This window comes from Balaenoptera borealis (assembly GCF_965194805.1).
Source record: "Balaenoptera borealis genome assembly, chromosome: 2".
Classification (NCBI taxonomy): Eukaryota; Metazoa; Chordata; class Mammalia; order Artiodactyla; family Balaenopteridae; genus Balaenoptera; species Balaenoptera borealis.
Genome location: NC_138867.1, coordinates 178,441,551 through 178,454,393, shown reverse-complemented (window position 1 = coordinate 178,454,393; position 12,843 = coordinate 178,441,551). Strand labels below are relative to the sequence as shown.

At 48.3% G+C, this 12,843-nt stretch overlaps 1 protein-coding gene across 2 annotated transcripts in view; it reads right to left on the bottom strand.

The window, feature by feature from the left end:
- Positions 1 to 12,843, bottom strand: part of OLFM2 (olfactomedin 2) — a 65,372-nt gene that overhangs the window by 45,900 nt on the left and 6,629 nt on the right. The window contains exon 1 of one of the 2 annotated variants that reach the window (XM_082380290.1): positions 4,405 to 4,682. The exons of the other annotated variant lie outside the window; for it this stretch is intronic. Coding sequence (XP_082236416.1) covers positions 4,405 to 4,539 — 135 coding nt within the window. The 5' untranslated portion in view covers positions 4,540 to 4,682. Of the gene's footprint in view, positions 1 to 4,404; positions 4,683 to 12,843 lie in introns of those variants that run through there. 2 annotated transcript variants of the gene reach the window in all.

The window sequence follows — 12,843 nt, the reverse complement described above, 5'->3', positions numbered from 1 at the left end:
GAGATACCCTCCAAGAAAACTCTTATTGTAGAATAAGAGGAAGAGGGATCAGTAGTGTATTTAGTGTTGTTCATAAATATTTGGCCACTCCTCTCTGTCCAGGTCATAGTAGGACCACACTTTTCACCCTCTTTGAGGTTAAGCATGCCATGTGACTTGTGTTGGCCAATGAAATGTGAGCAGAAGTAACGTGTCACTTCTAGGGAAGAGCTTCAGGAGCCAGTGGGCGCTATGCTGTACCTTCCTTTCCCTGCGTCAACGATCATGTCACCATAGAGCCTCCATCATTCCAGGTCCATGACGACCATGGACAGAGCTCTCCAGCCAACATGGATACATAGTTCAAGCACAAAATAAACCTGTGCAGTATTAAACCACCGAGATGTGAGGCCACTTGTTATGGCAGCGTTACCTTGCCTCTCTTGGCTGATACTGAGTATTGGGGTCCTTCCCCCCAACCCCCCGCACAGAAAACTGTCAAGAAAACACATAGATTCTGAACTTTGGTTCTTACTGGGAAGTCCTCAAAGAGCCTCTTGCTGATAGCTGCTCAGACCCTCCCTGTTCCTCCCATGAGGAAAACGGTCCTCCCCAAACAGAATATCCCTCTTCCATCTCCCCTTCCTTCCCTCCATCCCTCAAGGAGGAGGGGATGGACAAGGGCATAACATATAGGATGCAGGTAACTCACTTCAGGCCCCGTAATGACGGCAGCTGCTGGCAACAGGGCTGACAGCTCTTAGTCTGGTTCTGAATTTATGACCCCCAGGTGAGAAGCCATTCCGCTGAAGGCTCCCATCCCACAGGGATGGTTTATGGCTGGGAGATGGCCAAAGGTTGTAGCAGTGGCAGCTTCTCCCTCCCCCCGCCCCCCCTTTCAGAGATGATCTGTAACACCATCTCTCAGAATCTCTTAGAATGCTAAACTGTTTCTCTGGATCAGATCGGGGAGGGGAAACCAGAGACAAGAATGGCCTGAGGGTCTGGGCTCACCCCTACCTCACAGAGGTCGTTTTTTAAGTCAAGACCAGCATCCAACTGGCTGCCTCATGACTGGGAATTCTCACTACCTGGGTTCCGGAACCCCTCAGCTTACCCACGTTGGTGCTCTGTAGCTTCGTACAACTCCTCCTTACTGAGCATCTACTCTGTGCCTCCTCACTTCCATTTGTTCTCCCCCATCCTTAGGAAGGTGGATTAGTGATTTAGACACTTGACAAATATTTATTCCATGCCTATTATGTGCTTGGCTACAATGTCAAACAGAGCAAACTCTCCTTACTGAACACCTACTATGCACCCAGCCATCTCTCCATTTGAAGATGGAATCCTTATGAAGATGTGATTGTTGATTCAGCCACTTGACAAATATTTATTGTAGACCTACTCTGCATCAGGGCTTAGGGTTCAATAGTGAGTAAAACACAGATGTTTTCATGGATCCTATGGCTTAATGGGGACTCTGAACTCCCCTTGACTAATGAGGATATTGGAGTTTAGAGAGATTAAATAATTTCCCCAAGGTCATACCACTAGTAGATTGCAGGACCAGAATTCAACCCCAGATTCATCTGACTCAGAGTCCTGTCACTAACTGAGCATTTACTATGTCAGGCACTGAGCTGGGATTTTCAAGCATATACACACTTGACATAGAGGAGGTACTCAATTATTTTGTTGAATAAACAAAATGGGTGGATGGATAGAGAGATGGATGGATGGAAGGATGGATGTATGGAAGAATCGATGGAGAGACAGATGATGGATAATGGGTGGATGGAAAGATAGATTGGTGGAGAGCTGGATGGAGAGATGGATGGAAGGATGAAGAGATAGATGGGTGGGTGGATGGTTGGATGGATGGATGGGTAAATGGATGGATAGGTGAGTGGACGGATGGATGGGTGGATGAAAGGATGAGTGGAAAGATGGATGGATGGAGAGATAGATGGAAGGATGGATGGATGAAGGGCTGGATGGTGGACCTCTTACCCACAACAGTTCTGTGAGGTAGGAATTGTCATTCCCATTTCATAGATGGGAAACCGCAGCTCAGAACGGTGATGTCACTGGGCCAGAGTGCAAGTTGTGGAGCAAGTTAAGGGAAAGTCTGGATTTCAGCCTACGTCTATCAGACTCCCAAGGCACTTTCCTGAGCACCCTCATGTCACAGTCCCCTCCGAGGTCCTACCCTGAGTTCCTTGGTATCTCACTCCATAGAGCTCTTCTGGCAAGGCTTAGTGAGACTGAGAGATGGGGTGGGGATCAGGAATGGGAGAACTATTAGCTTTCAGCAGATGATTTCATGGAAGCATTGAATCAAGGTCCTGTTAGCTACAGATGGGCTAGAGTGAAGACCAGGTCAGTTTGGGTACACACACACACTCACACTTACAGAAAAATCATGAGACACACAGGAATCCACCCACATGCATACAAACTAAGCACACACACCATTCATAGACCATAGATACACACTTGAACATATATGCACACACTTCTAATGACATACATGTCCACATTTATATGCACAAAACATGTACTTGTACATATTTGCAAAGACACATATACACACACAAAATCATAACTCAGAGACATGCTCTTATACACTATGTACACGTTCCCCAGACATACATGCTCTCATTTACCCATATGCTATACATAATACATGAACACATTTACACTGACTCAAACTTTTTAGATGGTAGGGGAGGGAAATCTGGCTCCTGATTTCAATGAGACACCATCTCTCCCCCCCCTCAGAAGGCAATAGCAAGAAGTCTGTCTCAGACTCATGTATATAAACTTATGTGCACACATGCAATTACATACATGCAAACCCATAGTTAGGGACATACAACTGCAGACACATCCACACCCAGACACAGTGAGTACTCAGGGACACACCCACACTCGTTCTGGGATGCACGCTCAAATACAGGCAGACACACTTGTGCCCTCATGCTAGCAAAGCACCTAAACTTTCTCACACCCTCCACTCACACACACATCCATACACACACCATGCATAGATAGATACACCAGGACATATTCAAATATTGCTTGATGTGACAGACACACAGATAAACACTGTTTCACACATTGGCTTCAATTCTGAGGATTTAAACTGCAAGCCCTCACCTGGGCCAAGCCCGGTGACAATTCCCTCCAGGAGCTGGACAAAGCCTGAGCACAGGGCACCCCCCTCTCCACTTGCCCAAAACCCTTGGGAGCAAAGACCTCTTATCTTTCAGTGTGGTGGCAGTTGGAGGCTAAACTGGGGGACTGATGAAGTTGGCAGAACATCAAGCAAGAGAGGGAGCCCCCATGAATCCCAGTTCCAGGTATTGGGAGGAGCACCGAAACCAGATTGAAGAGGGTAAGGAATGGGAGGGAAGGGGCATATCTGGAGGAGGCTGAGGGAAGTTTGCAGTGGAGGATGTCTCCTCCCCTCTCCCCAGGACCACCATTATTAACCCCGAGGGAGTGCCCCCCAACACACACATCCTGCGCCCCCTCACCCTCCAGCCAAACTCTGTGGCTTGGGAAGCTGGAGGAGGAAGGTGATAGAAGAGGATAGGATGGGACGGGGGAGGGGGCAATCCTGCAGTTTCTGGGGGCAGCATGAGACCCAGCCCCTGCTCCCACCCCGGTATGAGACCGGGCCTCCGACGGAGGGTCAGTTATGGGAATAAATATTCAGCACGTGGTGAGGCAGGTAATGAGGAGGGAGATGCAGGGGGTGGGGTGTTGTGCAGGGGAGAGAAAAGGAGAGACACAAAAAAAGATACAAAGTCGGAGACAGCGCGACAGAGACAGACAGACAGAGAGGAAAATAGAGAAGCAAACCAGAGGAAAAAGAATAGAGTGAGACAGAGACAGAAAGAGAGAGACATAGAGACAGAGATGGGGAGAGACAGAGACAGAGAAGAGAGGGAGAGACAGACAGACAGACAAGGGGCTACTCAGAGACACCGAGACACAAACAGGGAGAGGTGCTGAAGGTGGAGACCCTCGGAGACCCCGAGACTTCCCTATTCGGAGGCAGGGTTCCAACCAGCCGCCCGAATCTACCCTCCAGCTCCGCCCCACTCAGCCCGGACCAGGCTGAATTCCGCAGCCCTTCCGCCTGCGCCCCGGAGCCAGAACGAGCCTAGTACATTGCTGGCGCTCGGACACTGCACACTAATAATAAGAAATAATAATAATAACAATAATAAAAGGCGCGGAGGTGGCTGTGGGTCCTAGGGCTCCTCCGCCTCCGCGTCCAGCCCCCAGCCCCGGGAGGGCGCTCCCCGGCCGAGCGCGCCGGGAAGCTGGGGGGCGGGGGCCCCCGGGGGCTGCTGCGGCGGCGGCGCGGGCACCACGCCCCCCGGGAGCGCCCCCTGCGCGGCGGCCACTCACGATTTTCTCGGAGGCGCCCGCGCGGGACACGGTGCCGTTGAGCCCCACGAGCGAGGGCAGCGTCTGCGACATCCAGTTGGTGACCATGGCCATGGTGCTCAGCACGGCCCCGATCTTGAGCAGCGGCACCGACATCGCGCCCCCGCCTCATGCCCCGCGGCCGCCCGCCGCGCGTCCCTTCTCCGGCCCGCCGCCTGGTGCTCGGTCCCTTGCCACCCAGCCGCCCAGGGGGCGCGAGCGCGAGCTGGGGGGCCGGGGCCGGCCGGGGGGCTCGGGGACGCGGGCTGCGGCTCGGCGCGCCCGGCGGGCTCCGCTTATAAAGCGCCGCCTCGGCCCCCCCCACCCCCTCCCGCGCCTCCCACGGCCTCCGCGCCGGGCACTTCCAGCCGCTGTGACGTCACGGCTCCGGCCCGGAGCCCGGAGGGGGGCGGGCGGCGCCCCGGCTGTCCCCACCCCTCTCCCCCGGCCTTGCAACCCCCTCGGTCCGGGATCGCCCCACCCCGCAAGGGGCCCCCTCCGGCGGCATTCCCCAGCTGCCCCCCCCCACGCCGCGGCATTCCCAGCCCCGCCCCCCGAAGCGAAGTATTCCCGGGTCACCCTCCGCTCACAGCCCCTTTCAGAGCCCCGGGCGCTCGCCCTGCGTTTAAATGGGCAGCCGCCCCACCCCGTGCACCCAAAGCTGGCAGGGGGTCGGAGTCGCAAGACCCCACCCACCTACTGTTAGGACACCGACCCCGGCTCCCTAAAACCCGGGAGAGCAGGTATAGGGCGGGGGTCCTCCGGTGCGCTCCCTTGAATCGGGTGGTCAAGGGTTTCCTTTTCCTTGGGGAAGGGGCTTCCCTGGTACCAGGACCACTTTGGGGACCACTTGGTTGTTTCCGAACGAGGGAAGCCCAGAGTGGCGGGTCCGAAACCAACAGGCGATTACTGGGATGCGGAGTGGAGTCACTTCTGCATCTGCAGCAGGAGGACCCCCATGACTCCAAGGGGCGGCATTATAACCCCGGACCGCCGAGACGGGAGCTAGCCTTTTGCCGGCAAGTCCCAGCTGGGTCTCCACTCACAACTTGGACTTGGGGTGGGGGCGGGGAACTGATACTTCGGACCTTCCTCCAGACCCCAGGGACCAGCTCCGGGGCCCGCCCCTTCGAAGGAAGGGGGAGTACAGTGCCCCCAGCTTTGCACCCACGCACCAGCCGGCGGCGGGGCGGCGAGGCCGCCAGGAGGAGAGCCCGGCTGGTTTTAATTTCCTCTGTTTTCCCTGCACTCACGCCCCCTCGTGGCGTCCCCGCATCACCTCGCGCTGCCGCCGCGGCCGCTGCAGTCGCCCTCAGTTCGCGGCCGCGGCCGCCGCCGTATGGAGGCGGCGATGACTCAGGCCTTTCCCTGGGCCGTGGCAGCTCACCGAGGGCTCGCCTCGGGGAGAAGCGCTGAACATGGGGGTAGGGATGGTGGGGGTCTTGAACTATCCTTTTTTTCCCCTTTTTTTTAAGCTTAACAGCAGGGAGAGGCAGGTTCTGCCCCTATGTGACCTCCAGCAATGACCTCTCTCTGCCTCAGTTTCCTCATCTGCAAAGTGGGTGGTTGTAAGGACCCATGGACCTAATACGTGTAAATGGCTCCTGTGTCCTGAGAATCAAGTGAAAGCTTTATTGAACATCTACTATGTCCCAAGCACCGTAAACAACAGATTAAAAAAATGCCTGCCTGGGACTTCCTTGGTGGCACAGTGGTTGGGAATCTGCCTGCCAATGCAGGGGACACGGGTTGGAGCCCTGGTCCGCGAGGATCCCACATGCCGTGGAGCAACTAAGCCCCAGCGTGGCAGCTACTGAGCCCGTGCTCTGGAGCCAGCGAGCCACAACTGCTGAGCCCCTGCACCAGAACTACTGAAGCCCACGCGCCTAGAGCCCGTGCTCCACAACGAGAGGCCACCGCAATGAGAAGTCGGTGCTCCACAACGAAGAGTAGCCCCTGCTCGCCGCAACTAGAGAAAGCCTGTGCGCAACAAAGGCCCAGTGCAGCCAAAAATTAATTAATTAATTAATTAATTTTTAAAAAAAATGCTTGCCTATGTGGAGATGAACATTCTATGGGATAAGACAGACAACAAACGGGGGTGGGGTGGGGAGTAAAATACCTAGGGTATCAGGAGGAAGGGGCATATGGACTAAGTAGGGGAGTAAAACTTTAATCGAGGTGGTTGGGGAATGTGACATTTGATCAGAGACCTGAAGAAGGTGAGGGAGGGAGCCATTTGGATATCTGAAGGAAGAGCTCCAGGCACCAAGAACAGCAAGTGCAAAGGCCCTGGGGCAGGAGAATAAGTGTTCAAGGAACAGGAACGAGGCCAGTGTGGTTGCAGCAGAGTGAGCTGGGGCAGACTGGGGAGAGGTGATGCTTGTAAAGCATCTGGAACATGGTGTTTCATAAACAGTAGCTGACATTGTAATTATTTGCAACTGACAATGAGCTTTTAAAAATGAGATGTCTCCTTGCCTACTTGTACTACAGCTTGCATTTATGAGTGCTGAACACTTTGCAAATACACTTGCTGAGTACTGGATGCAACCTCCCATGAACAGTACAGCAACTTCCCTATTTACAAGGGAGGGAACTAGGCTCAGAGAGGAGAGGGAACCAGCTCAAGGTGACCCAGCACATAAATGGGAGCCCAGGATTTGGACCTAGGTGGGTCTGATTTCAGACCCCAAAACCACTGGGCTCCAAGCCCTCCCTGTTTAGATAATCTGGAACCCAATGATACTCTCTCACTCTCTCACCATTGGTGATGTAGGAAACTCCCCTGCCTCCTCCCAGCCAAACTCCTCCAAGGAGTGGTCTACACTCACATCTGCACTTGCTGTCTCTGCTTCCTTACCTCCCATCTCTTGTATGCTTCCAAAACTCCTCTCACTAACGGCACCAGTGACCTTACGATTTGCTGGTCCCACAGCCTCACACAAGCCCTCATTTAGTCCCTCTCACAGGTAAGTCTTCATGAATCATTCCCTCCTTTTTGAAAGTCATTTGTCCCTTGACTTCAAGGCTGCACTATCACTGTCTCCTGCCTTCTCCCCAAATGTCTCCCATGGCTTTGTTCTAGGTCCCTAGCCCCTGTCATTCTGTATACTGTGCCTGGACCATCCATCACACTCACATGCAGGGTTTTGGTTCCATTTGGCACACTCCCACCTCAGGACCTTTGCACTTGCTGTCTGCTCTACCCAGAGCACTATTACCACAGATACACATGTGGTTTGTTCCTTTACTTCATTTATATTTCTGAGCTATCATTGTGCAAGTCAGAGCAATGCCCTAACCTTCTCCAGAAAACTACATTTCCCAGGTTCCCTGGCACACTGGCTTCCTGTTAGTCTCACCCAATGAGAGGCACTGGAGGGAGACGGGAGGGTCGGGAGGAAGGGAGAGGCCAGGGTATTTCTTCTCTCTCTTTCTGCTTAGGGTGAGGGTGTGTATTCTGACAGTGGCTATACCTACTCCATGGTCCCATGATCCCAGCTCCCACACAAGAACCTTTTCTTCATTACACCACCCTTTTGTCATGTCCCGCCAGTAGCTTTTTGTGCTGTGGTTTATTCCGGATCATCCCATCAGTTTGGCTTCTCAACTCTTCCGTCTCACACTTAACCAATTCTCTATATTAAATTTCCTCTCTTTGAAACACCTAGACTGGTTTGTTTCCCTGATTGGACTCTGAGTGATCTGGCTATTGTATCCTGAAAGACATCCCCTGGCCACCTCATCTACAATAGCAACCCCTCTGCCCCTGTCCCCTACTCTGCTCTATTTTTTTGAACATTTATCACCATGTGACATTATATTGTACTTTTATTTGTTTATGGTTTGTCTCCTCCACTAGACTTTCAGTTCCACAAGGGCTCCTACATGTCTGTGTTTTTTACAGCCTCATCCCTAGGGCTTAGCACAGTGACTGGCCATAATAGGTGCTCAAGAAATTGTTTTTTGACTGACTAAATGAATCTACAGCTGAGGCTCCCAAAAGCATTTCTGCAGCCCAGATCTCCATCTAGAGCTCAAACTCCTATGCCCACCTGCTTCTTGGACATCTCCACTTGTGTGTTTCACAGGACTAATAGCACATGACACCCACCAGAACAACCTCAATCAAAAAGACAGGCAGTACCAAGTATCGGTGATGAAGTGGAGAAACCTAAACCGCTTTCTAGTGGGAACATAAAATGCTGCAACTACTTTAAGAAACAATTTAGCGGTTTCTTAAAATGTTAAACAGAAATTTACCATAAGACCCAACAATTCCATCCACCCAAGAGAAATGAAAGCATATGTCCATGGAAAGACTTGCATGTGAATATTCATAACAGCATTGTTCCTAATGAATGAAACAATTCAAATGCTCATCAACTGGTGAATGGATAAACAAACTGTGGTACATGCATACAATGGAATGTCGTTCAACAATAAAAAGGAACGAACTACTGATACATGCTACAGAATGGATGAACCTCAAAAATATTTTGCTAAGTGAAAGAAGTCAGACACAAAAGGCCACATTTTGTATGATTCGTTTACACAAAATGTCCAGAGAAAGCAAATATATAGAGACAGAAATTAGATCAGTGATTGCCTGGAACTGGGAATGGGGTGGGGATGGCATGAGGGATCTTTTGCGGGTGATGGAAATGTTCTAAAACTGGATTGGGGTGATGTTTGTACAACTCTGCAAATTTACTAGAAGTCATTGAGTAGCACATTTAAACGGGTGGATTTAATGGTATATAAATTATATCTCAATAAAACTGTTTAAAAGGGAGAATATCCCTAAACTTTCCCTGCAAGTTCCCTCCCCCCAGGAGCCCTGCACTGACATGAGAATGAGTCCTTCCTTAAATTTTGCACCCTAGATTTCTTGCTTGCCTCACCCTGGTCCTGGCCCAAATGTACCCACAGTTAGAAACTACAGATAGTGCCCCTCTCACCTTCCTTCTCTTTCCCTACTCCTCCATTCAAATTATCACCAATGCCAGCTGAAATTGATGTAGAAACATCTCCAGAAAGAATCCCTTTCTCACTGTCACCATCATTACTCTAAACATCATGTTGGGGAGTGCTACAGATTGAATGCCTGTATCCCCCCCCAAATTCATATGTTGAAAGCTAATCCCCAGTGTGATAGTATTTGGAGATGAAGTCTCTGGGAGGTGATTAGTTCAAGAGGGTGGAGCCCTCATGTATGGGATTAGTGCCCTTATACAGAGACCCCAGAGAGCTCCCTCTCCCTTCCATCATATGAGAACACAGTGAGAAGACACCAAGAAACTGGTCCTCACCAGACACCAAACCTGACAGCACTTTCACTTTGATCCTGGACTTCCCTAACTCCAGAACTGTGAGAAATAGATTTCTGTTGTTTATAAGCCACCTAGTCTATGGTATTCTATTATAGCAACCTGAACACACTAAGGCCAGGTGCCATGAAAAGAAATCTTTTTTCCCTGACCTGAAAATTATCAGGAGGAAAAAAGTTCATAACTCTCAGAAACAATAACAATAATTGCTAAGGTTTATTGAGTACTTATCATGAGCTTGGCACCATTTGCAACAATGTACATGTAATAACTCATTTAACCCTCAGAATACCACTATGAAGTAGATAGGGTTAAATTCCAATTTTTTTTAAATGAGGAAACAGTGGCACAGAGATGCTAAGAAACGTTTCCCAGCCCCCAGAAATCTATCCCAGACAGTCAGGCTCCAGAGTCTGGAGCCTGTTCCTGGGTCATTTGGCCCTATTCAAAGGGGAAAGAATAAATGTTGATCCCTACCTCAAGCCACATACAAAAGTCAATTCCATGTAAATTTTATATCTAAATGTGAGAGATAATAAATCTTTTAGAAGTAAATATAGAAGAATATCTTCATTACTCTGGGGTAGGCAAAGATTTCTAAAACAGGACACTAACAAGCACTAATCTTGAAGGAAAAACAGTTATTATTTAAACTACATTCAAATTAAGAAATTCTATCTATCAAAGACATCACTAAGAGAATGAAAAGACAAGCTACATAGTAGGATAAGATATTTGCAATCCTATGTCCAACAAATAACTGATATCCTAATTTTTAATTTATGTAAAAGAGAGAGAAACACAGATATAAAATTTGGATGTACAAAAACACATATTCTTACAAATTAATAAGAAAAAGGCAGACAACCTAATAGAGAAATAGGCAAAAGACTTGAGCAGGCATTTCACAAAAGGGGATACTCAAGTGGTCAATAAGCATGTGAAAAGGTATTTAAATATTATTAGTCATCAGGAAATGTAAATTAAATACAAAATGTGATACCACTAAACACCCATCAGAATGTCTAAAGTGAAACAGAAAGACAACACCAAGTGTTGGTGATGATGTAGAGCAACTCGAATGCCCAGACACTACTAGTGGGAGAGTAAATTGGTAAACTCTGATGAGTCTTTGGAACTTTCGAAGACTGTTCAGCGGTTATCTCCTAAAGTTCAATATATTCCTCCCCTATGACTCAGCAATTCTACTCCTAGGTATATACACTTGAGTCTCACTATTTGTGGGTTCCATATTGTCAAACTCGCCTACTCACTACAATTTATTTATAACCCCCAAATCAGTCCTCATGGGGCTTTTGTGATGATTCATGGACATTCACAGGGTAGCGAAAAATTGAGTCACTGACACACAGTTTCCCAATGGAGATCCACCACAGCCATGCTCTGGCCTTGTTTTAGCTCTCATAACTGTAATCAAGTGTCTTTTTCACAGTCTACTTAGTGCCAAAATTTTCACATTCTCGTGCTTTTTATTGGTGATCTCGCTATTTTAAGTGGCCCCATGCACAGCGCTAAGTTCTGTCTAGTGTTGTAGGCGCAAGAAGGTTGTAACGTGACTTCCAGAGAAAATACAACTTGTCGATAAGCTTCACTCAAGCATGAGTTACAGTGTCTTTGGCAGTGAGTTTGATGCCAATGAATCAACAATGTATATTAAATAAGGTGTTTGTAAACAGAAACATTCATAAAAGGAGGTTGCATATTGTTTGGTCAACAAAAATGTCGTGACCAGAAGCTTGCAAGAATCTAACCCCACAATGATTCAGTATTCACTAATTCAGTATTCACTAATTCTTTATAGAACATAATTACTGCGAATAGAGAATCTACTGTACATATATACCAAACAGAAATGTGAACAAGCATTCACTAAAGACGCGTCAGAGTGTTTATTTCAGCACTGTTTGTCTCAGCCACAAACTTCACCAACCCAAATGCCAAGAAACAGTAGCATGGATATACCACATGCGATATATTCACACAATGGAACACCACAAAGCAACAAAAACAAGGAATCAATCACAAAACAATAATATGGAGGAATCTTACAAACATTATGTGGAGCAAAAGAAGCTGGGCACCAAAAACTACATGCTTCATGACTTCATTAAGTTAAAAAGCAGGTCAAACCAGTGCATAGTGAAAGACATCAGCTTAGCTGTTACTCTTGAGGGGGCAGGTGGCAACTAGAAAGAGCATGAGGGGGTTTCTGGATTCTTGCAAAGTTCTGTTTCTTGACCTAGTACTGGTAACATTATGTCACTTCGAGACAATTTATCAAGCTGCACCTTTATGATTTGCATACTTCTTTGTAGATATGTTTTATGTCAAGAAGGAAGTTTACTGAAAAATATGAATTAAGGTATCAAGTATAAAACATAAGGGTCATTTCTGTTTGATGTGCAGCAGGTAAAAATGCTAGAAGTTCCAGTAGAAAAGCTAGAAAACATAAACCAAGCAAAACTCACTGTCCTTTGTAAGAAGCCAAGTGGTCTCTGTCAACCAACTCTGCCATCTTGGTCTCCATGGTATTTCATTCACACAGAGGAAAGGCATGAATTTACGTCTGCACATACACAGCTTTGCATCCCTTGGAACACAAATGGTGTTAATCTTCTAGCCTATGCCTGCTTTTAGTTTTTTCCTTGGTTACAGCAAATGTTTGGAAATGGTGTTGAATTCTCCCTGGAATTCTCTCTCTTGCCATCTCTGCTTTCCTGCCTGCTTCAGAATTCCAAGAGGAGATTCCAAAGGAGACAGTAGTCCTGGCTGAGGACCTTGGACACCAGACAATGAGAGGTACATTCCCCCTGTCCTCCCCCAAATATTAGTCCTACTATGCCTCTGGCTGTCACCAATTTGCCTCAGGTCTTGTTAGCTCCTGAAATAATTCTGTCTTCACACCTTTACTGTCCCTACTCTAGTTTCAGCCAAAGGATCTGTCCCTCGCACAAATCCAACCATGTCCCATTCCTGGCTTTAAAACCTTCTATTTAAACAACAAAAAAGCAAACATCCCAGTTTTGAAAAGGAACAGAGGACTTGACTAGATATTTCTCCAAAGAAG